General features: G+C 33.7%; 1 protein-coding gene across 1 annotated transcript; it reads right to left on the reverse strand.

Moving 5' to 3' along the window:
• Positions 1 to 6404: 6404 nt before the first annotated feature.
• On the reverse strand, positions 6405 to 22221 carry LOTGIDRAFT_132702 (hypothetical protein; the record flags this gene model as incomplete). Its single annotated transcript, XM_009067219.1, has 9 exons — positions 6405 to 6628; positions 6861 to 6948; positions 8793 to 9015; positions 9311 to 9461; positions 13504 to 13650; positions 16145 to 16354; positions 16943 to 17110; positions 20828 to 21006; positions 21629 to 22221. The coding sequence occupies 9 exons, from the start codon at positions 22219 to 22221 to the stop codon at positions 6405 to 6407; spliced, it is 1983 nt and encodes a 660-aa protein (XP_009065467.1).
• Between the last annotated feature and the right edge of the window lie 5275 nt (positions 22222 to 27496).

Below are 27496 nucleotides of genomic sequence, written 5' to 3' on the forward strand. Positions count from 1 at the left end.
ATAATATATTTTTTTGCAAAAACTGTGAGACAAGCAGATTTATATTCCAAAACAAAGTAAAAATAAATGAATGAAAGAAATAAATGAATTTGAAAAGCAAAACCGTGAACAAATCTAAAATATGTGACTTAAATGTAAAATATGTGCAAGTTAATAAATAAATTGAATACAATACAAAAAAAATATTTACAACGTTGTATAGTATAAAGAAAATATATATATATATATCAAATGACCCAGGAGCTGTCTCTTTTTATAAGACGAACCTTATGATGAAATACACATAAAAGCTTATGGCAATGAGTTAAACAGCCGAACTTCCATCATTACACTTGACTATGCCCCTGAAACCAATTCAAGATTAAAAAACTGTATTTTAATGTCGATTAAAGAAAAGCTGAAATACGAAAACTTTTGCAATAAACTTCACGAAATTGTTCGATGTCACTGTGCTGTATTGTCGCTGGAAAAAGTGTTTGCAACAATAAGAGACCAACACAAATTAGTTCAAAAACAACGGTGCGATAACTTTAAAAACTTATAAACAACACAGCAAACCAATGCTCAAAACAAGTTAATAAATTTGAAAAACATATTTTATATACGGTAAAATCTAGACACCAAAATTATAATTTTGAGGAATCATAATAATTAACAACACATAAGTTTTGTACGATGGATAACATCGCTAGATTTGGACAGCCAAGCGCAATGGCGACATAAAATCCCAGATGCCCCCATTTCATGTTCTATTTAAGATTACAATGGAAAATCCGAATCTCTGACCATCTACTAAATCGCAGTTGCGCAGTCGAGCGCTTCATTCATGTCCACTGCTACGTATTCGATGAGATGCTTCGATTGTCTGTGTACTTGATCGAGAATTTAGAAGTTGATCATTTTATTTCATGGTATGTACGGTTTATTTCAAATAATCTTGATGTAAAATAGCTGAGATGTGTATCCATCTTTTACTAACTGTTGTATACTTTCTTGATAGGAAAGCTATTTCTTCTTAGATCACAAAGTTGATTATTATAGTTTGTGTGATATAAGACGAATCACAATATTTCGTGAATTCTTGTCTTAAAGGAACCCACCCAGTTGTGTTTCATATCACTGAATGATTGCGATTATGTATATAATTTGATAGGATCGGTTTTTAAATTGAAAAAATTCGGACGGCTATCGGTGACAAAATGATTAAAGTCACATTTTATATCCAAAGTAGATTTTGGTCAATTGATTTCACTCTTAATTAGATAATATACATGTAGATGATATCTGTGTGGGTGGGCACCTTTAACACAGATGACCGTGAGAAGAGTAAAAAGTTAAAACCAAATGCTTTCCTACTGGACTTATTTGACTTGAACCTGTAGCCTTTTGATATAATCAATTTGTTTCTGAATATTTTCTTTTTCCAATTTAAAATTATCAAGCCAAACCTTTTGAGCATCGACTGCATTTTTCAAATTTGTTAATGTTGTTGTTAGATTCATATTGGTTAAAGTTGTTCTTGCTGCCTCTACATCAGTCTTTAATCTAGCAAGCCTGGCAGTATCAGCCGTGAAATCCACGTCACCAATTTTATTGATTTCAGCTATCAATAAATCGGCCCGTTGTTTGGTGTTTCTACCAGTGGTTGTTAGATTTTGTGCTTTGGAATTGGCTGTTGTTGCTTTGGTTTGTAAACTGGTCAGAGATGTAGAGAAAGCATCACATGTGTCAGCTGCAGGTTGAACTATGGTAGTGTTAGTGGTTGTCACTTGACCAGCTTTGGTTTCCAGATTAGAGAGCTCTGTTTGGGCCTTGGTAAGAATTAATGTAGCATCATCTCCTACTGGCTTTAATTCCTATAATAATAATTCGTAAGTCTTTAAGCCCTTTACAAGGATGAAAAAACAGAGATAGGATGTTACTTAAATGTGAAAAGGTTAGCTGATAATGCGCTCTCTCAGCTAGTAAAGCTAATAATTAGGTCAGCATTCTACAAATTGAATGTTACTTACTGTATTTTGTTGTTGTGCTATGTTGTAAGCTTGTCGAGCAGCGTCTTTAGCTGCTACGGAATCTTGTTGTGCTGTTGTAAGAGAGGTTCGTAAGTTCCCAGCTTCTGTTATAACTTCTTCACTAACAGTTTTAACTTCATTGACAGAAGTTAAAGATTTATTAGCAGTTAATTCGACAGCTGGAGAAAGAATATAATCAATATTATGCTTTCTTGGAAAGGATAATAAAGTTCATTTTCAGTATCACTAACGATATCGATAAATTTCGACAACAGTCCCCATTGTACCCACAGCTCTCATTGTGACAACATTCCCATTGTACCCACAGCTCTCATTGTGACAGCGGCCCCCATTTTACTCACAGATCTTATTGTGACAACATTCCCATGGTACCCACATCTCTTATTGTGACAGCGGCCCCCATTTTACCCACAGATCTCATTTTGACAACATCCCCATTGTACCCACAGATCTCATTGTGACGACGTCCCCATTGTACCCACAGATCTCATTGTGACAACAGTCCCCGTTGCACCCTCAGCTCTCGTTGTGACAACATCCCCATTTTACCCACAGATCTCATTGTGACGACGTCCCCATTGTACCCACAGATCTTATTGTGACAACAGCCCCCATTGCACCCTCAGCTCTCGCTGTGACAACATCCCCATTGTACCCACAGCTCTCATTGTCAAAGCGTTGAGATATCAGCACCCATTACTAAAATGCAATGCTTTGGTGTGGCACCTTACCTTGACGTCTTGTATCGAAATTTTTCATTGTTTCTAACATATTGGTTGCATCTTGAAATATAGTAGTCTCTGAAGCTTTAGCTTCATTTGCTGTTTTCTTAGCATTACTGACACTAGTGTAGAGTTCTTCAACACTGGTGAGAAGAGTTCTTGTTTGTTGTAATAAATTAGTACTTAATGTTACAGCACTGTTTACTGTTATTAGTTTATCGTTTACCGTCGTTTGTTCACTTGCCACCTAAACACATTCGAAAATATGTAATCATCTACATTCAATCAAACATAATTCAGGAATAACATAATGTACTTCTTCCCATTTCCCATTCATCGTCCACATTCCAGGCCCGTCCATGCAGTCGCAAATGGGTTGGACACATCATTGTTGGTGAGGAAGCCTAATTTATATCTCTACTAAGATTCCCGTAAAGAATCCCAATTCGACTTCCTGACCAGCAAAATATTCCCAATGTATTCACAGCTACATAACATTTTAAGGAGTGTGATATGGAATTTCAGCGATGTTTTCATTCTACTTGTTTACAGTAGGGATTCGATTACCCTTGAAAGTTGACCAACTATCACAAAAGGAAGAAGTTCTTCAGAATCCGTTGGTATATAATTCAGTTAGAGCAAAAACATGCATAACTGTCACGGGAAATAAATAAATACCACATACCTGAGTTTTAAGTGTTTCTGCTTGTTGTTTAAGAGTCTGTATTTGATTTGTTAGTGTTGCTATATCTGGATTATAATTCTCCAGATCAGTCAGTTCTTCTGTTAACTTCACTGCTGTGTTGTAGGTGGTGTTACTAGTAGTTTGAGCATCTCTTGCCTCAGTTATAGCTGATTCACCCCTCGATGTCATCAAATCATTCTGTTTCATCAAATCTGATACTCGTCTAGTATTATTTTGATGTGATGTAAGAGCTGTTTGAACATCCTAAGAAATGAAATGAAATGGGATTGAAATGAAACATATCAACGTATCTCAGAAATGCTGATACTGATGGTCATACTTTTACCCAAAACAATTGTTTAATTAAATATCCGCTCAACTAAAAGTACTGTGGCGGGTGCCATTAGCGTTGTGGAATACCCGATGCCCCACTCCTGATGTCAACTCGCCATCTCGTCCGAGAGTTCACATAGCTAATTTAATTGGTAAATGACACACCAATAAACCGATAACTCTGTTGGTGGACAAGATTGTTCTTGAGGTTATTCTCAAACAAATTAGTTTTACGCTTTGAGTCTAAGGACTATAGGATTTGAGCTCCAATAAGTACTGTCACGGGTGTTTATATATGTATTAGGTCTCGTAAAAGACTGATGCAAAAGTACTGATTTCATCCGTTTTAGAATTTGTGAATAGCTAAGGCTTACCTCAAGAACTTTGGTTGCATCTATATTGGCTGTAGTGCTGATACTCTCTAAGTCTTCTATGATTTTTATGATATCAGCTAGTCCAGTTGAAGCACTGGATGTCATATTGACCAGTTTTTCTTCACTCGATACAATATTAGTAGCTAGTCCTTCTAATCTTGTAACTGTTTGTGAGATGGGATCTAACAATAAAATTGAATTAAAATTGAATTAAAATATGTATCTATCTAAACATTACTCAAAAAAGGTCCCAAAGACTAATAAGAAACATAATCTTAGATATCTCTGGAATGTAAGGAGAAACCATTAAGGTTTCTGAACAAGGATTACACCTTAGATTCACAGAATCTTTTCTACCAGCCGACCCTTGACCAAAACCTCTTTCTTGGATTATCCGTACACATTTAGAGCTGAGCCAAATGAGGTGGACAAGTCTTTCTAATCAGAATCTTAATGTAGACCCTTTCTTCCTCTTTTTGGAAGAATGGAGAGCAGGCAGCTGAACATTGGTGAAGCTGCTGGAACCGCGTAAGATATCCGAGCAAAGATGCAGCCTTTCATTGGTCTGACCAATTGATAATATCCTGCAGGTTGGTAGTTTTGAAAACTATTGCATAACAATTGATCTGTGGCAGTGAGAAAGTGAAATGGTGCAAACGTTTTCAACTTGAGTTAAACGCAAAAAATATGAAGCAAACATTTGGAATATCACCATGGCACCATGGTCGTGAAATTAAATTGTTACCTGTCAAATCTTTGATATCTTTTATAGTTATCTCTACTCGTTGTTTATTATCCAAGGCTTGCTGTAATATACCATCTCCTTCTACTAGTACAGTCTCTATCCTAACTTTATCCTCAGTTTTCACTTTGTTAACTTTAGTCTCCGATCCCTTTATATTTGTCTCGAATGTGTCTATTTTTCCTTGATTCTCGGATTCTGCAGTGTCTGCTGTATTCAACTAAAATTGTGAATAAATGATCACTATATTGATAAGATATAGTCTTCTAAATACTGTTTCACCAACTAATAGAACTCAATAATAGCTATATACAAAGCATAATACATTCTCAAAAGTTATGATCCATGATTTCGCTCTATCGGTAATAAATGCAAGTTTTCGTTTTTCTTACAGGAAAACAGATAGTCGATTTCTATTTGAACTGGAGCTGAGTTCTTTTAGCCGGTAATATCTAGACGCAGTGGCGGAGCCAGGTTTACGTCCCAGGGGGAAGGGGGGGGGGGGGATATCTGAGGTTGCCCAAATTTGATTATAATGATCTGTTTTCCAAGGGAAGTAAGCCAGGGAACTCGTGTGTTGTTAGTTGAAACCTTATTAAACTTTTTTTTATTGGTGGAATAAGAGTTTAGAACTTCTTTTTACACAAAAAAACAATGTGATTATTAAATGATCTATTTTCCAAGGGAAGTAAGCCAAGGAATTTGTTAACTTGTTAGGTGAAACCTTACCGAACTATCTTAATTTAAGACAATTCGGGCACAGATTTCATTTTTTTTTAACAAATATTGTATGTTAGCTCTGTAGCTCTGTAGCTCTGCCACTGTCTAGACGACAACATATATCCCATAAACTTCATGAACTAGCATTTTCAATATACATGTATGCAAAATAAAGGTTATCTGGATTCAACTTCTTGAAAGCTTTACTCCGTACTTACATAAGTCAGTAATTTTTGACGATCGGACTTGGTGTCAGTCATCCTGCTGTCGAAAGTACCCATAATAGCAGTAACATCATTAGATTGTAGTTGGTCTATCTCTGATGTCAAATTATCTCTATTGGTTCGTAATGTCTGTACCTCTACCATCACCAGCCCATAACAATCATTACAAACTGTAAAATACATTGACATGTTACATTGCTGGAGATTGGAACATAATATCTCATCATGCTTAAAGTGTTTGGGTCTTCACCCGTATTAATCAGTATATAAACTCTTGTTTGAAGTAAGCCGCTGATGATGAAGCTGAAATAAAGAACCCGCTGTTTATCATTGTAAACTTTAAAAGCTTGTGGTTGATTTGTACTCACATTTGAAGTCTATATACTTCAATATGAGGTCACCTATAATGAAGTTGCTGATGATTGTACACCAATCATGTCCCAGAGGTAGTAAGCAATGTTAACGATTTCTTGAGGTCTTCTGGCACTGGGATCTCGTAACGAGGCAGAATTACATACAGATGGTCATGTAAAAACACCATTAATGTAGATTTTGATTCAAATAAAACAGCTTATGTGTCAAGCATATAAATCTGAATCTTAAATGAGATGAAAATGTTTTTGTTCTGCCTAAAAAAGTCAAGGAACTTACCCGTACAGCCAGTAGATTGTAAATTATGATAATTATCTTCACATTCATTACATTGTCTACCAGTTATATGTGGATTACATGTACATTGTCCTGCATCTTTATCACACACAGAACTAGTCGAACCAATAGCATCACATTCACAAGCTGGAATGTAATAATGGTCATTTTAATCAAACGAACGACTTTCAGTAAGTGATCTTGTAATTGTTTCAAACTGGTAATATTTCAAGGATGAATTGAGAATTTGTTCTAATATCAGATCAGTATGGATTTGTCATATGTACTTTGGCAATTACTCAATTGGTGTAACTACTAAACCATCTGGTACTCGGGATTCATTAAAAGCTCAGAACCTACAATACAGTGTCTAACTTACGTTTACAGCCGTCCTGATCTAAACCGTAAAAGCCATCTTTACAGGTAGTACAGTCTGGTTCAGTAACGTTAGGAGAACAAGCTTCACACTGATTACCAGTGGTACCATTTCTACAGTTTAAACAGATGCCAGTCCACTCATCACACATAGGTGGTGTAGTAGCTCCTCGACCATTACAAGTACAAGCTTCACACTTAGCATAGCTTGTATCATTTTGATAGTTTGGTCGTCTGTTACCCTCGCTGCAACGCTCACACGATGAACCTGTATAAATAAATAAACCTGTATATTTTCTGATTGATATGGAGATAATCTTTAAGATAATCGAAAATGGCTCCTCTTTGTTTTCTACACGTTTCTCACTGGAACAGCTGGTTTTAACATGAGGGCTAACTTTCCAATTTTAGTACTTGAAAAATTATGGTCTTGATATACCATTATTTATACAAAATATAAAGATGCCTATTGAAACCATCATAAATAAGAACAGTTAATATTGGACAACCATAACCATGGCATGAACCAGTACCTTATTTCAACTAACTCTTAAATTAACTAAATCAATTACTAAATGACCTACCTGCAACAAGGTTTGTAGCTTCACAGGTACATTGTTCTACGAAGGAAACATCACCAGCTCCCGACGTCTTCTGGGCTGATACAAGAACAAGCTGAGATATTGATATTTCTGTACCATTCACAAATTGATTAATATACAGATTGGTAACATTGGATAATACACCTGAAATTAAACAAAAACCCAATGTAATTTTATGCAGCAATGGTGTAGAACACTATGTGTTTTGCAGCAGTGTTATATGAGAGGAGAGGCTCGTGAAGCTATGGTTTCGTGTAGGAATTTGGTATTCCGAAAAGGTGAGATATCTAGGTTCATGTAGGAAAATATTGTCAATACTTACGATAAAATTGATCAGCCGTCGCTTGTGTTCCGTTATAGACCCAGTTCCATTCGTACATTGGGATAGTCATCATCTGGTTTGTTTGATTTATTTTAAATGATTCCTTTTGGAGGAAGGTGACACTCATATCTACAAAATATTGGACAAACTTGCAATCATCCAGTAACATGATATAACAACTATTTCCTAATTTCTTTTATTTGACCAATTTAGGACATTGGAATATTAACCACTTCTTCAGTTGAGGAACAACCTTTTCTCCGACCTGGGGCTGTTTTGATTAATAAATTAAGCAGGAGATGCTCACATGCGGGCCCTGGTTTTTTTCATCACAAAAATACTTTGAGGATTTATGGATTCACAATTCCGATGCGCCCCGTGTGGTTCTGGTAAGTCTTATGTCAATTATGATGTTACTATTACATATACCATTTGTCTTAATGGTCTTTCAATCCATTTAATGTGCCGATCCAATATACATTACCTTCATTTTCAAATCGCACCAAATCACTGTCTTTTAAGTCCTTTTCTCCGCCATTAGTTTTAATCATAAATGACAATGCTCTACCATATGACCAATGTCTATCTCCTTTGAAACTATCTGGTGCCTTATATAAACCATTGGAAGGTGCCAGGGTTTCAGACCTTGTAATGGGAATATCAATAGAATTAACGCGACATGCACTAGGCCTACTCCACTTCGAAAACAAGAGGTATTCAGCATTTTGGATACTGGTCTTTACATAATGTAAATACTGGTCAGATATTCATGGAATATTAGTGAAGTACCACATTGCATTTAATGTAAGACGATATAAACTCTGCTTAATATATGCTCATTAATGACCCATGCCCTAGGCTACTTGTTTGCTATAATCCATAAATCCATAAACATGGGTTCTGAAAAAGCTAATGGTTAGATGAGATAATTGCAAACTCCAATCACTCTGATCCAATAAAATACCCTTTCATGTCTATTCTACATGGTTTATGGTTTTACTTACCCAGAAACAGTCAGTTGTTTAGCAGTATATCCAGTAGCTGATGAACAAGAAGTTCCGTGTTCAAAACAGAAGCATGGTTGACAGCCTCTAGGATTCTTGTCTTCAAGATTGAAATATTGTGGTTTACATTCATCACACTTATCACCAGCTACATTATCTTTACATTCACAAATACCACTGGCTATATCACAGGCACCAGTCAGAGATCCAGTTGTTGAACAGTTACATGTTCTGAAAATAATATATATATGTTCTAAACCTAGTATAAGAATTAGTATTGATCTTAACTGTTATGACATCCAAGATTAAACCGCTGACCAAAGTAACACTAGCTTCTACAAATATCAGAAAATATAGTGAAACAACCCGGTTAATAGGATTGTAACACCAATGGGTCTATTATATGTTGAATTCAGATTTTTGTGCAACCAACATTACCAGGCAGACTCATAGAGGTGTCGTGTTTGAAAACCTATAAGTTGTTTCAGAATTAAGAACATAGAAGAATATTAAGATCATTACTTACATACAACCATCAGCAGAAAATTGGAAATATTTGGTTTGACAGATATCGCATTTTCTACCACCAATGGTATCTTTACATGGACATTGTCCACTAGATGCACATTGTTCACCAGTACTACCATCTTGGTTACATTCACATGGTAAACATCCATCTTTCATACCATAACCATAGAAATTCTGTATACAGGCTGTACATTGTCTATCACTGGTAGTATTAGTGGTATCTGTCTGACTTAGAACAGCTACATTTGTCTTACAGGGACACTGACCACTAGTTCTATCACAAGCACCATTAACAGATCCACCACTCTCACAGTTACAAGCTAAAATATAATGTCAAAGTCTGAACTAAACCAACCAGCAGTTATCAATTACTAATCAACTTCGTGTGATATTATGGAGGATTGGAGATAACAATTCGTCCAGTGCGTTATCACAATAGGACTGGTCGAAAATCAGCAGTCTTTATTGTCACTTTCTTGATGCTAATAAAACAAGAAGGTTATCCTTTTCGCTGCTGGTAGTTTATGTGAAATATTGAAAAATCACGATTTAATTGACGCTTCTTAGTAGCATGTTCTATCCCTAACAGACCTGTTATTTCAGTATGAAGTAGTAAATATACGAACAAGAGGTATTTTGTATTTTGTATGCTGTTTTTAATGACCAAATATGATACGTTATTATTTTCAAATTCAGCTTATTTGAGATTTTCGAAGAATAAAGTCTTGGTGTTCGATCAATTCGAAAGATCGAAGACCACATAGACTATACCAACATTTGTTGAAAATACCCCTCCACCACAAGTTTATTTCAAATTCTACGAAGTCGGTAATTGATTTCCTGTTTTGTTTGTCTTCAAATTTTAGGTGTTTTCTTTCCGAAATTTGTGCATTCAATAAAAAAGACATAAAACTAGAAAATTCTTGACAAAGGTTAATACAACAACAATCACATGATGTCTGGCCGTAAGCTTTAATGTTGATTTAATGTATATTGTATATAATTTATTCTATTTAGTCAGAGATATACTTTCTACTTTTCACAAATTTCACACGAAATTCTTGGAAAGAAAATTAAAAAGTCAATTTTCAATTTCTATGAATGAAAAGTTTATAAGCGCTGAGGTTGTTACACTCTTTAAATGTACTCATTGTATTTGCAGACCTGTACAGAAGCAGAAATAGCATTTTCTTACATTTAATTCTGGAATAGGTTGTTATAAATTAAGTAGATGCAGTACTGTGTTGGATAAAGATACCCCCTCTTATACTTGAATTTCTGATCATTGTTTGTTGTGTGGGGCCCTTACTAAGCCTCCTCACCCAATGATTTTCTGAAAAGTCACTGAGCAAATACACGAGGTACGGTCCAGCCATAATGAAGACAGGGTCCGCTTCTTATATTTTCTACCGTATCTACATATATAAACCCGAACCGTACACCGCAGCATGGGCCTATGCCATATTTTCATTCATTTTCAACTTTCATTCCGTTTTTATTAGCTTTATTTTTAAGTTAGCCACTTAAACTGAAGGGAAAAAAACGGAACGAAAGTTTAAAGTAATTTTTATAAGACCGTTATACAATAAACGATAGCTTATTTTAAATTATATTTTAATATTTATAATGAAAACCCATTATCCATGATATTCGTATTTCTGGTTGGGTGAATACCTATTAACTTCATTCCAACATAATATTATCAATAACGTTTGTAGTCGTTATCCAAATGCTGCCTTTTTGCGATTGTTAAGTATAGTCGAATAAATACATTTATGTAAATAAGGGTACGATTCATAAAAACATAACCACGAAAGGTCTACTTAATCTTTTTGAAAGTTTATTCATAAAATATTGCAATTTGAAACATAAATTGCATTTTTTCCTTTGATGTTTTAAGAAATTAATTGCTTAAAATGTGTGTTCGAAGAAAACCATGATATTTTATCAGCAATTTGTTGTTGTAGCATACTTGGATAACTTAACATGAAAAACAAATACAATCTAAAAGGAAAGTAGGTGGAGCTTAGGTGCGCTACAACTAGTCTATTTTGATGTTACTGCACGGCTGAAGGTCAACCCCTTTTTAGAAAACAAAACTCATGACTTGCACAAGCTTGTATTTCATTGGGTAAAACGGTAACTCATTAATATATTTAAACAAACTCGTCGGATTCATTCGTTATATATGTTAACGCGTAAGAGCCGTGATATATTTACTTCTTATAGGAAACTTGTTTGAAAAGTTTTCTCATAATATTTTCGCTTCTCTATAAAAAAATTCACAATCTTTTGTGTATTGCCCTATATATAATTATTTTTATTTTTAATAACACAAGTTATTGTTAAAAGTTGCACGACCTTAAACAACAAAACACTGTCGTCTCACACAACTGAACCGTGCACTTCGTCAAATTCACCGAAACCCGCAAAAGGCAACTGTACATTGTTCAACAGGAGTTCATCCATAGGTTGATGCTGATTAAAGCTACGATTATAATCGTCAGTCTGTTTATGGGAAGCTCTAGAGGGTTTTCTGGGCACAGGTTTTGGCGGTTTATTGTGCACTTGTGACTGGGTGGACGGTTGGAGTTCCTCTTCACGAGAAGGTACATAATTATCCGGATATACATATTCCATTGTCTTAGATTCCGGATTTACCCTCGAGGCCCTCAATGTTGGCGTTTGGGCTAAATTGTTCGATTTTGGTCGTTTCTTTCGCTTAGGTTTATCAGGCGGATTAGTTTTAACATCGTCTGCGAACATCGCTGGAACTGATATGGGTGTGTTCGATTTAAATGTGTGTAAGTTATCTGTTTTATTGTTCGATTCACTTTTCCTAGCTTGTTTTTCCTGATTGTATTCATTATAATCATCGATACTAAAAGGCTGTTTGAGCTGTACTGGTTTCGGTTTTGGCTGTAATATGAACGGTGATTCACCGTTTTCTGTGGAAGATGTTTCCTCTGGAATGCTCTCAAGGTCACCAGAACTTTCCGGATCGTGATTCCAACCAACTCGTCCCACAGGAAGAGAATTTGAATCGCGAGAATAAGTCATGCCATTTTTGTGTTTTTGTTTTGATTTTCCACTGGCTAAATGTTCATTAAATTCGTACATGTTAGTGTTTTTCGCAGGTACTTTGGCACTTTCAATGTTATATTTTTTCTTTCGTCTCTCCAAACAGAATGAAAGCAAGATAGTAAATGAAATGATAAATAACCCAAAACCAAAGCCGATTAAAATAAAATAATATTCGCTGGAGTCATCAAGAAAGGAAGTATTCGCTGCTGTTGAACTTGTGGCATTTGCAGCTGGTTGAAAGGACGTTGAAGTTGGTGGTAAGGAAGTTGTAGTTACTGGACATTGCATCAGGGGACAGCCTATCACATGCAAAAGAAAGAAAAAATACCGAGTTACCAAAAGGAATCATAGATTGCATTCTTACTCAAAACATTCGGGGCAAATTTAACCATTCTAAATATTTGGCACAATTTTGTATTCTAATTTTAATTTAGTTACTTTTTATCATTATTGAAAAAAAAATTGATCAGCAAGAACAAGACGTTGGCACAAAATTTGGTGGGTAACAAAAAGTTTACAGACAGGTTGTTTTGAGTAAGAAACAGCATGGAAAGGAAGGAATAATGAAAATAAAAAAAGCTTCAGCCCACATAAAAATTAAAAAAAAGTGTTGTAAAGAAAGTCAAAATCAAGAGTACAATACAAAGGAATGAAAAAAACCTTCAACACAACAAAAAACGGAAAGACACAAAAATAACATAAGAGAGCCGGAGATCTGAAATTGCTGCTTTTCTTCCAAAAAACATATCTGAGCGCAAAACACATGAATGATAGCTTAAAAAATAAACTCTTGTATATTCTGTTTTATTGTTTGAAGGTACATTTAAACGGACTGAAAACTTGGAAAAAGCCGTTATAGCTATTTTTTTTTGTCAGATTCATTTACATAGAGAATGTTTTATGCTCTAAGTATTGAGCCGCGACCATCTGTAGTATGAATGATAATGTTTGGTAGTGATTAGTTAGCAGCTATGATGACTCTTCCAGATAAAATAAACACTATTTAAAGAACAATTTCTTCACATCATGTATAGTACCCCATATTAATACGATACCCATAAACACAAGCAAACCATCGATGGCATAGTAATGAAAGATATGACTTACGTTGACACCCTTCAATGGTGAAATTAAAAAATCCAGATAGACAACGATCACATTTTAAACCACCGACACCTGGTTTACATTCACATTGACCACCAATACTATAACATACTGTATTTACTACTGTACCAATAGGATCACATGTACATACTGAAATCAGAGTTGAAGAGCAGGATAATCAGCAGCGCATTCCTCAAGTAAAGATAGTCAAATAAAAAATTAGAAAACATTTTAAAAAGTGGCGTTTCTATGAAACATCAGGTGACGGAGCCACACAGGGGCCACAAAATTTTCCAGGGGGAGGGGTGGGGGATACCATTCTTCCACTAAAATTTGAAAGTGAAGGGGTCAAAGCCGAAGCAGCATCATTTCAGGGGCCGTGGAAACGCCACTGTGATCGCCGGGAGTTTTTAATATTCATTTACACCTGTCTTGACAGGACTTGAATATTGTTAACATATAACAAATAAATAACCAACTTTAGTTACTCATCTAAATGTAGGTAATGTGTACTACAATGTTCAATGTAATGCAACAATGGATCTTGTGTAATGTAAAACAGGCAGGTAATTTATTAAATCAATAAAAAAAAATCCACTGCGCTGTAGGTACTTTAATGGGTATTACTTGCGAAGAGTCGTGAGCACCCATCATTAAACACCAGATGCCACTCTGCGATTCGTCAACTCGGCATATCTTGCAGAAAGTTCACATAGCTAGTATAGATTTATGTATATATTTGACTAGCATAAAACTTTCTTACATTTTGGACCATCATGAAGATCACCACCAACAGATCTGAACACACTAGTACATGGTTCATTCTTTACGGCTTCTTCTCTAGTTAATAAACCAACTAGGTTTCCTACACAATTTACATAACTTGCCATTATTTCATCTGTATTGTCTACAATAAATATACAAAATATTACAATATACCATTTTATATGGACTGTTTTCTGCACTTGTTAATTAATATTTGAATAGACGGGAAAGAATCAGCCGGAACTCCGATGATTTTTGCAGGTCACACAAAGCACAAAATAATTCCACATGCATATTTAAAAAAGGATTCTTAGGAAAGGAACTAATTCTTGGTGAAATCTATATGTTCACAAATCAATTGTTCACAATGAAAGTATAAGAAAGTGAGCTCACTGCGTTCTTCATAAAGTCTAAAACTATCAGATACATCGGTACCATTCATCACAGTTAGAGCAGGAATCAAGATGGCGGAATCTATCAGGATGACATCTACTGAGTTCTGTATTCCAGTGTAGAATAATGACAAGGTGTATTTACATCTTAAATCAATAGATATTGTCTCATTCACCACTACCGCTCCCAATGAGGTTCCTTAAAAAACAGAAATCCCAATGTCAAATGATTACAGGATTCTATTTGTCAGTTAAACTCATAGAAAATAAAATCAAAATCCAATAAGGTACAATATATAAATCAAAATGTGACGACAAACATATAATACACTTTATATGACCATCTCGAACACAACCCTACCATGTTCGTTATCTTTGCTAGAAGCAAATACGAGACATTTTGGATTGATTAAGACAATATGTTACAACTACCAACCGAGAAATCATTAAGAGTTTGAATTGGATGCTGAAACCTTACCTGGTTGTAGTGTAATAGTTATATTGGTCGCAACTTCTGTTCCTGCTGGTACATTACAGGCATTATCTACAGGTACATTATTCTCAGTTTGTAGAGCAGTAACATCTACTCCACTAGCACCATCAGTTTTTAAATTAATAACAGCTTCTAGAGCTTCTGTTGTATTCAATGTATATCTTATGGCTGGATGGTATGACCTGAAAATGAAATGATTACATTGTGTTGAAAATCTATGGAACTGATTAACAAAAAGGCAGTTTCTGCATCTGTGAACAATGAACACACTACTAAAAGACTTTAGTGTCTAATCCAGAGACCAAAGACCAAAAATACCTGTCTTTATTTTAAGTCAAGACCCAGACTAAAGATCATTTGTATGCATGTAAAATAAATTTAGAAGGTAATCCTGTGCAATAATCTATAGAAGAATCAGTCTTACCATGTAACATCTTTTTGTTTTTTATCACCAAGTATCTGCTGAAAATATACATTGGTATCTTTGCCCAATGGACAAGACGCAAACTCATTTCCATCAAATGGTTTTTCAGACGTCCATAAATCATCTTGCATGGTACAGTCTGAAGATTGGCCACCTTCAGGTTGAAGTAGGAACTCATCCAATGCTGGTACATAATAGTTGGATTCTACAGCCTTACATTTATTACCAGAAACATGTTCTTTACAAAGACATATACCGGTTGACGTGTCACAGGTTTTATTTCTGGACAATCCAGTATCACATCCACAAGCTAAACAGTCCTGAAATAAACACCTCACAAATTGTATATCATGTTTAGGCTCAGATCTCAAATCTCAACTGGGATGCTACACCTGAAGCTGAATCTTATGATAGATTGGGAAACAAAATAGTCGGAAAATACACCATAATGATATATTGGCTATATAAAAGGATTGACAATTTACCATCCAAAGAATAAATTTGACAAGAATTTTAAAGCGAAATTTGGATGTTCTCTTATAAATTTCTTTACCCATCAACAACTGTTACTTTGAATAAAGTTAAACGTGTTTTGACATGACATGATGAAGTAACTGTTTAAATGTACCTGTGCGGGTGTACCCCTAGGAAACTGATAGAACCCAGGTTTACAAGTATCACATCTTCTACTTTCAGTGGTTGGTTTACATACACACTGGCCATTTGACTGGGCACATTCATTACTTCTGCCGACAGTACCATCAGTATCACAGTTACACACTGAAATATTATGTTTATCATGCAATAATCAAATCATGACAATAATCATTATATAGATGCAATATCACATCGGAACCTGAAACTGTGCGATCTCCGAATAATATAATTGGTTTACTTCAGTCTGTATCCCCACAGAATAGTACTTAATTTCTATATTGCTCTGTAACTAAAACTTTGTGCACGAAATATTGTTATCATTACAATTACATTACATTGTATATGATTACATATCATGCTTACTTGTACACGTTCCAGGAGTGTCACCAGTTAAAAGGCCGTAATATTCTGGATCACACTCATCACATCGTCTGCCGGTTACTAGTGGTTTACATTTACATTGTCCTGGTACTTCACCTAACGCGTTACTCTCTTGTATACATGAACTTGTTATGTCAGTTACACCCAATGGTTCACATGAACACTCTGAAAGTGGAATAAAAAAAGGCTTTTCTTATTTGAATTATTATCTATTGGAATCAGAGAGATAGCGAGTGGAGCATGCAGGTGAGAAAATTAATTGCAACACGGCTTCATCGCTCAGACTATAGTTGCCATAATTCAGAAATTATTAGTAAAAACAATTCTTACCGATACATCTGGCCGAGTCGTTCAATTGTACGTTTCCATCAGGAAAGAATCCAGGTAGACAATTTTCACAGCTATAACCTGTGGTGTTGTGGGTACAATTGACACAAACTCCTTGGCTTATAGTTTCATTATATACACAACTAACAGCATGATCGTAGCATTCGCATTCTACAAATATATACAATAATACAATAATGTAGCGCTATTTGATGCACATGTACAAAATTATTTTTAAAAAAACTGTGAACAGTACGATAACCATTGAACTGAATGTAAAATGGAAACGGTTGGCCACTTTGTGCTTTATCCATGGTGATGCATCAATACGATTTTAAGTTAATGCGTCACATATGATTGTATTTTGTTGAAAAAATATGAGAGCTACACACAATTCTCTTTATATTTTACACATCAGACACAATTCTGTTGTAGGTTTATATTTTACTATCAAACACAATTCTGTTGTGGGTTTATATTTTACTATCAAATACAATTCTCTTATAGGTTTATATTTTACTATCAAACACAATTCTGTTGTAGGTTTATATTTTACTATCAAACACAATTCTGTTGTAGGTTTATATTTTACTATCAAATACAATTCTCTTATAGGTTTATATTTTTCTATCAAATACAATTCTCTTATAGGTTTATAGTTTACTATCGAACGCAATTCTCTTATAGGTTTATCTTTTACTATCAAATACAATGCTGTTATTGGTTTATATTTTACTATCAAACACAATGCTGTTATAGGTTTATATTTTACCATCAAATACAATTCTGTTATAGATTTATATTTTACTATCGAACGCAATTCTGTTATTGGTTTATATTTTACTATCAAACACAATGCTGTTATTGGTTTATATTTTACTATCAAACACAATTCTGTTGTAGGTTTATATTTTACTATCAAACACAATGCTATTATTGGTTTATATTTTACTATCAAACACAATTCTGTTGTAGGTTTATATTTACTATCAAATACAATGCTGTTATTGGTTTATATTTTACTATCAAACACAATGCTGCTATAGGTTTATATTTTACCATCAAATACAATTCTGTTATAGATTTATATTTTACTATCGAACGCAATTCTGTTATTGGTTTATATTTTACTATCAAACACAATGCTGTTATTGGTTTATATTTTACTATCAAACACAATTCTGTTGTAGGTTTATATTTTACTAAATCATACACAATTATGTCATTTAATTAATTCATACTTAATCATTACAAATATTACAAACACATAAATGATTTTGACATAAGTTTATTTTTCATACTTAAATATCTTTTACAAAATCATTCACAATTATTTTATATCATTTTTATTAAATCATACAAAATTGATATACTATACTAAATCATACAAAATTCCCAAATAAGTTTATTTTTTTACACTAAATCATACACCGTTCTTTTATATTGTATTTTAAACTAAATCATACGCCTTTCTTTTATAGTGTATTTTAAACTCAATCATACACAGTTGTTTTATAGTGTATTTTAAACTCAATCATACACAGTTGTTTTATAGTGTATTTTAAACTCAATCATACACAGTTGTTTTATAGTGTATTTTAAACTCAATCATACACAGTTGTTTTATAGTGTATTTTAAACTAAATCATACACAGTTGTTTTATAGTGTATTTTAAACTCAATCATACACAGTTGTTTTATAGTGTATTTTAAACTCAATCATACACAGTTGTTTTATAGTGTATTTTAAACTCAATCATACACAGTTGTTTTATAGTGTATTTTAAACTCAATCATACACAGTTGTTTTATAGTGTATTTTAAACTAAATCATACACAGTTGTTTTATAGTGTATTTTAAGCTATAATCGAACATCGTTCTTTTACAGTGTATTTAAACTCAATCATACACAATTCTGTAACAGGTTTATATAAATTATAGTTTAATACATAACATTACTATTGATTAATTTAAATTAAATGTAAATGCATTTCATTTGAATGAAGTAAATAAGTTTTATATAAGTGATATGATATTTACAACTTATTTTTATATGCGTATATGCATCATACATATATCTGAAATTAATTATGATTGATTATGTTGAATAACGTCATAAGATTCGCCGATTAAACAGCTGTTGTTCCAATTGGGTTTTTTTGTACAATGAATTGAACAATGAGAAAAAAAGCAAATATGATAAATATATTAAATATACAACGACATAGATTTTATTGATTATATTATTGACTGTAGTTATTTATCTAGGTGTGAAGTTATGAAATATGTATGAATTATTTACCTATATGAAATACACAACAGTATAGTACAGTCGGTAATTTGAAATGCCGTATAATATTAAAAATATATGCAGGATACGGGATGCCATATGAAACAGTTGGTATTATACCATATTTTCTTTTTACATTTACTGACTTGAATGCATATGCATGACGTATTTAGAGGGTCGTTTTGGATCTTTTATGCAAATGAAAATAGTCTTCAGAATTACTAGAACTGAACGAAACTCTTATAAATCCTTCAAATATACTTCATACTTTTAAAATTTCACTTTTTTTTTTCTTAATATGTCTTTTATATATTTGGTGAAATATCCAGAAAAGTCGAGGCATCACTTTAACTTTCAAACGTGGATAATTTTGTGCATTTTGTGCTCAAATTTCAATAAACAATATTACTGATTAGCTAAGCTAAAAAAGGGTCGTTTTTGAGACTTAGGTACGATTCATCAAAACGGATGGCGAGCGTGTCCCTTTAAAATGTATGAATCAATCAGATTAATAAATAACTTGGCATATGAATATTCATTGCTTCTTCTTAAAATTCATATTGAGGCAATGAAAAAAGCATATATACATGGCCATACATCACCAGCTTTTATTTTCAAATCGTGTTTGAATATTTTAGCGCCTTTGCCCCGATGTATTTATGTAAGATGTTTATGTACGTTTTATAGTACAGCAGTCGGTAGATATGCATTATTTCAATTTAACTAAAATTAGTTCAAACTTCGTTTTTTTTTTTCTTAACTTTTAATTTTAATTCAGTCACTTCAGTTAGTGTCTAAAGACGGCGTTCTTGAACATTCGTTTGTTAGACGTGAACAAAAGGTGCATTCAGTGTGTAATGCTTGTAAGAATGGATTTAGACCGCGACACAAAATCCCAACGTTGGAGAGGGCTGGAATTTGATTGGCTGACGGTGTCATCAAACAGACGAATGTTCAATTAGGCCGTCTTTATCCCCTAATGAAGTTTATAAAAAACGGAACGAAAGTATGGATTATTTTTACTTTATATACGAATATTGTATATACAAAAATTTTGAGAAATTATGTCGCTGTTTATATGTTTTATAAATATTCTAATCAATATTAAATTCTTCATATATATTTATAATAATTATCGCCACGTTACAAATTTTCATATTATCATTTTGCCCATGGCATCACTTTTTGTAAATATGTTATTTTGTATATGTAATATATATATATATATGTATAGGAAGATTGCCTCGTACAACTGTGTTTCTAATAAAGTTTTCAATATATATTGTATTATAAAATTCAGTATGTATCAACTATGCAAATAAAAAAGTACCAGATAGACAAATTGATTGTTTAAAAATAATTTACACTGAACACTATGTTCTGCAGTGAATTTTGCAATGAAATTATGTTCAAGGGTTTATCTGATATAGGTTCTTTGGAAATACAAATTTGGGAACTTTACATTTAACAATGTATTAGACGCATTTCATTAAAATTTCCATAATAAGCTTTTTCCAAATTAAAATAGAGATTTTTATTTATTAGATATCTGGAAAGTTAGATCAATAAGGACATTTGGTTTAAAAGTAAAACTTACTTTCACATTGATTAGCTGTACCAGTAGGATATGGTGAATAGGTACCAGGCCTCCATGGTTTATTATTATACATAGGTAAACATTCATCACAATCCACTCCAGTAGTAAAATGTTTACATTGACACGTTGCTTGACCATCGACATAAGTACAGCTACTACTGTGAAGGTTACAGTGGCATCTGGAATTAAAAGGCAGGAGGTACTATAGCTTTCTTGTCTAGGAATAAAACAAGATATATATCTCGTTTTTGCAAAAGTAGTGGAAGATAAGAACACCCTCAATCTAGTTCAGTAATTTATCTTGCTTTGCTCACCACATGTCCATTACGTTACAATGATATAGGCTACTCATCGAACTGTATGTATTCCATTGACTGAATCAAAATAATTGTAAAATTCGTGAGCAAAAATCTTGAACACCCTAATCTCATTTTTGAAAGGAAAATGTTGGTAGCTTGGACAACTTGGACAAAATGCTTAAAATTGTCTTTTTTTCTATTTTTTCTGTTTTAACAAAATTTGTCTCCCTCAACTTTGGGCCATGCACAAAAACACTTATCATGGATGCGCATTGCTGCAAAGAACTTTACTTGCACAACGATAGTATACGAAGGCCAGATTGCCCCGGTCAGATGCAACCATCTGTCCTGTTGAATGTTTTATGTATGTAAAAAGGGTGCTGATTGACACATTTAAGTAAAAGTTATGCATGTAAATTAATCAATAACTTTATACAAGAGAACATGGTTAATATCATTACGGCTAAGATCACGATGACATGAACGAAATGAACTATATTACCTTGCTTCTATTGATATATCAGAAATAGCATAATAATATTTCAGAAAGTCGGTCTGCTGTCGAGATGTTTCTCTGGCATCTGTAGCGGGATGTAACAGACGTATTTTCAGATCAGTAAAACTGAAAAACTTGAGTAGATTCGAATTTCCCATTGAGTTATAATACACTGTATAGTTTTCGTTTGGAAATAACAATATATAACGATCAGAGAAGGCTGCAAAGTCAACTTGAAGTCCTGGTTGAGGATTGAATACATTACCACTGTATCTTTCTGTGCATATTACCACGTCTGCTTTGTCCAGTGTTATTTCCCGCGCAATTCCTTGATCGTAATATTTCTTACAATTTCGAGCATAATATTGTATCGGCGTCCATGTAACTCCATAATCTGACGACTTTTCCAAAATCATGTCTGTTGGTCTACCAGAATTAAACACTATTTTCATATCACCGGTCATCCTAAATGATTTATTAAATGACATTAGTATGGACACTTCAAAGTTGTTTGTTTGTTCATACAGGGAAATGGGCCATGTGATGGATTGCCACCAGGTACTAGTATCTAAAGGTTCACTATCTCCTTTGTCCACCATAGCTTCAACAGGATGATTCTGAGCTGGAACTGAAGCATCACATGTCATTAGAGATCCAACATTCTGAAATAGACAAGACATTTTTATCAACGAATATTTGAATGTGGCGGGTTATTATGGGATTTATATATATTGATTGTTTCCTAGACATTTATGATTTTTTCTATTTTTAAACTGACATAAGAAGGAAGTCAATCGGGACCAGAAAGAAGATGTCGGATTACGCAGATTGTCGGAATATTTATATGTGGGATATCACAGTGTTGTAATTAGCCTCTGATACCTTATTTTGTTTATATTGGACAGATGTATATACTGCATGGTACCAAGAGAATTTTGTCTCTAGTCTGGGTGCTTTGACCGAGCCTTGAATGACCAAAGCCATCTATATTTATTAGAAAACTATAAGGTTTGCTTCCAATTAAGCTGATATTCCCATCACTAGGGTTCTTATTCGAGGGAATTCAGATTCGACATATTTCAACACAAAGTGCGCACTTTGTCTGATTTCGAGGTTATGAAGCAAACATTTTGAAATGTCAACAGGCATACATTATAGTCATTTATATTATTGTCGCGGTTTGTGGTTTTCTGAATCGAAATGGGTATTCTGAAAGTTATTGTTTGAATGAAAAGATTGTGACATGGAATTAAAGAATCTTCATATCGGCATTTTGTAAACTCGTCAAAAACCTTAAATCCATTTGAATGTTGTGAATTGGTCAACGTCCCAATTCTTTAGCCCACATACCAAGGTTTTTTCTCCGATTATGAGCTTTCATTGATTCAACTGTTGAAACATGGCAAATTTTAAATATATTTGAAGTGTCTAATAAATGAAGTAGTCTGCACAATGTCAAGAAAAGTGTTAAGAAGCAGTGGAAAATATACCCCTTTTACTGTAAAACGTTGTAAAGACGGAAAAGCATATCAATTCTAGGTATCTTGCCATTGTCGGCTATTTTTTTCATTTGCAAGGAATAATAAATGTTGTAATTAATTCTGAGTGCATATCGTATCTATAGTCATTGTCGCGTGTAAATAGTATAAAATAATGACTCCAGTATTAATTATATATTTTATAAGTATAAGAATTAAAGCTAATTAATGATATACAGGTGATATAGGTGTCACCTGATAATAAACTTTCTATTCTATTTACTCATCGATTACTTCTATACTATTACTCAAATATCAAAATAGAACGAATATTCTATTGATTTTATATTGTTGTGTTCAAGTTTTAAGTAAATAAATTCAGGTACGTCCCGGCCATATGTTACATACAGTTCTGATACATTATTTGTCCGTGTCAAAATTTACTAAAAGACCTTTCAGTATGAAATTAAATGGAGTCCATCTGCGTTTAGCACCATATTTGACTAGAAAGACAAATTTCAATGGAAGAAAATCATAGCCGTAAGCCATGTATGTAAGACGTTAGGTGAAAGTGGTTGTAAAAACAATATATAATTGAAATTACGAAAGCACAGGTCGAGGAGAAAATTTCGCAATTAATGTTGGGGGATAGCATGAAGTCATTGCACGTAGGATGTTAGGGGATCTTAACATCTAACATTGCCGAATCTGTTTCAAGTTAAAGTAAACTGACTAGCAAATTTGCAAAATTGACAAGAAAATAATCACAAGTATCCAACTCAACCTTTCCTGATAATCTTGAAACTATATAGACAGGCCAGTTGCCGATCACGCATTATTGCTCTGTGAGCATCTCAAGGTAACGCTTTTTTCGCCGACGCCATCAGCCACTACAGCTTAAGTATATTACTAGTATCTTTACGGTACACTTGATCCTCTTCATTTACAGACTCTTAAAAGTCTAACCCTGACAGAGACTGGCAGAAAGCGTTGTTTTGTTAATGATGACAGCTTTAATTTGTTACATACTGATGGTTGGGTGCACATATAGAGGTAGGCGTTTTATTAATTGACACTTTTGTATCATAATATAATCATCAGACTTTCTACTGACATCTATCTCACCTGACCAGACTTGTTTGTACGGAGGGGCAAAAAATATGTCCGGAGGGACAATGATGTATGGTGTTTAGTTTCAGTAATGGCTTTGGCCAGAATCCGATGACGTAGCACCTATATGAGACATGCGGAAATGAATTAAGAAGAATGGCGAGACAGTCATAGCATCAACCAATAACCTTTATTGTGGAACCCAATCACCGTTGATTGTGAATGAAGTCCGTGTGTGTTATTTACATATAAGAATCATACGTAATTTTGTGTGTGTCTTTTTCAAAGACGATGGTTCTCTCCATAGGCATCCTACCTCGATTTGAGTTAAATTTAGTTCATGCGAAATATTGAATGATTATCAATTTTAATATCAGTGACACACTTTCAAATGGTAAAGTATGACCATATTCCAGTTTTATTATATAACATCAAATCATTCTTTTCAAAGGTAGAATATGTGACCGGAACATTGAGTTTTTTTTTTATCTATTATATAGTGTATAGAATTTTACGCAAAATATTAAGGTTTTTGTTTTCATTTAAATAAATATATGTTAATCTGTACAAAGTTTACAGAATTTTTTATTTCTGAGACTTCTAAAGCACAGCTGATCCTTCAGTTTAGCATGACTCATTGAGCCATTGTATATTGTTCACAAATAACTTTGCATATCAAATAAAGGTTGCTATCGATCATGGGTGTGTATGCTTACATAAGTGTATACACGTCATATGCAGCACTTCTAACACTGTCTTATTGGTTAGAATATACTTGTAAAGTGTATGACTGGTGTTTATACTTATTCAGATCTATTATGAGTGGATTAACCCAAATTACTAAACAATACAGAACTATGTCATTTTCAGTAAATTTTACTCTATTTTGAAAATAGATAGTTGCTTATTACACAGTGTATTATCTCTATGAGCGAGAATAATAACACGTATTATTTTAAATCAGCTTCTATATAGATCATTTAGAATTTTTTAAACGAGCGCCAAATGAACGAATTCCTGAGATCAATCCAATCCGTTGGGGTTCCATCTGCCAGCTAATGTACGTATGATACCATCGGTTTCTTCAATTTCCTATCAGATCGGAGGGACTGACACAGAAAAACTTTATGATTATGCACAGATAGTCAGAAATTAAAACTAATTTCATAAGTACGTTTGTAATGACTGTGTTCCAGTATTTCGAGTTAATCATCGTCTGTCGATCTTCTGAAATTCAACAGAAACGCACCGTTTAACTGCCCCATCTGGTAAAGCGATGATATGTTGCCCCTTAGCAACAATTTTGGTCATGGTCAAGAAATAATACAGAAGTTCTGAAAAAAAATCTAATAATTTTAAATGACACGTTCGATTCAGCAGGAGAAGTTTTGTAAGTTGAACGCTTAAGTCATACAATGATGCTCAAATAATCATCCGTGTTTTCTACTTTCAGAAAAGGGATTACCGCACCAAGATTTTACACTTGTTAATTTTGGAATTCGTTGTCTTTGTCCAGGACCGGTAAAGACAAGAAAAACGTTATTTTTGATGCTATCACATCATTAATTTATAACGTCCGTACGTACCATACCCGTAGCTACAAACAGTCAAGAAAATTCGACCCATATCGTCATATATACTATATAAACACCACACCCATATTCTCCCTCAGGATATATTACATACCCACGGGATTAAGGGTGGGAGAGAAGGATTGGGATACAATTATCAGAATACCCGATGCCACTCTGCAACCAAGCTTGATATACCGTATACAAAAAATAATTAAATAACCCTTTCTTCATTTTAAATTATAAGTAACTATCTATAATCTTACCTCTCCCAATCTGAAATATGACGACTTGGGGTTTCCACATGTATAATCCGGTGGTTCCACTCTGATGTTAAAATTTTCATTGGTCACAAAGTCCATAAACTGTGGAGCACTATGACAAGCAAAGAATTTCCCATCTTTTTCACAATTTAAATAGTCATCATTTGTTAAAGTTGATTTAATAAACAAACACAAAAAAAAAGTAAAAAATCTTAGGACGACATTAGAATGAAAGATTTTGATTTGAGGTTGAGATCGGTAATTAGCCATCTTTGCTCTGTTTTATATCTACTTTATGATGAGAATGTTAATTCCAATTTACAATTTCGCACACATTTAGTCATAATTTGAATACGCCCACGGTTTGAAAAATCTGTATGTGTCATACGATATAGGTTCAATATACTTCAAAAGATTCGAACAGTTTCATAACATGGCTACGTCATTACATAGCATTTATTTTCTGACGGTCTCAAATAACACAGATATACTTTATAAATGTTTCGCGAGTAATTTTAAAACTTTTTGACAAATAAGAAAAGTAAATATAACATTCTGTTCCAAATCGATCGAAAGAAATTTGTTGGGAATTTTTTCTGAGATAATCCAACACTTAGTATAAAATCCTTATGCGTCACCAAAAAAAAAAACACTTTTAATACAAATATCAAACCCAGTTCTGACGCACGTGTATAATCTGAAGAACAAGTTTCCAATTCTGTTAGACACGGTCGAATGATATTTACTATATGAATGTGTTTTATTTCACCATCAATATGTTTCAAGCCAACGCTGCTCCTATGATATCGATTAGGTATGATATTCTAGCGAACAAGCTGTTCAAATTTTAGATTTCCCTGTCAGTCAAAGGGCTGGAGACAGATGGTAACAATGCCTAACATCAATCACATTTTTCAGTAATATTATTTATATAAGTTGACACATAGATTCGGGCTTTTCGAAATTTATCAATATACATTCAAATCTGTAAAGCCAATCAGAAATACTTACTCACGGGGGATCTTCACCGTGTCAAGCTGCGTCTTATACCTTGACTGAAATAGCCACCTTTCTTGTATCACAGATGTTAGTAAATGCAGCGATGTGGTTGAATTTTACCCTAGCGAATGCTTCTGAATATAGCCAGTGAATATAGCCAATCATAGCTCTTTGTAAAAATTATGGCTAATTTCTTTCAGACTATTGTCGAGAACTCTGTATTCGCTAACGTACAATTCAACCAAACCGCTGCATTTACAAAAGTCTGTGATACAAGAAATGTGGCTTTTGCAGTTAAGATGTAAGATACAGTTCTTAATAGTTTGACATTGTGATGATGCCCATAGGGGTACCTGTGATCGCAGCAAATGGTACCCTAGAAGCTGCTTATTTCCAATTTCCAATCCATGTAAGACTGTACAGCAGGTTTGGTCTATAGTTAATGATAAAAGA

Source organism: Lottia gigantea (genome assembly GCF_000327385.1).
Source record: "Lottia gigantea unplaced genomic scaffold LOTGIsca_80, whole genome shotgun sequence".
In the NCBI taxonomy this organism is placed as follows: domain Eukaryota; kingdom Metazoa; phylum Mollusca; class Gastropoda; family Lottiidae; genus Lottia; species Lottia gigantea.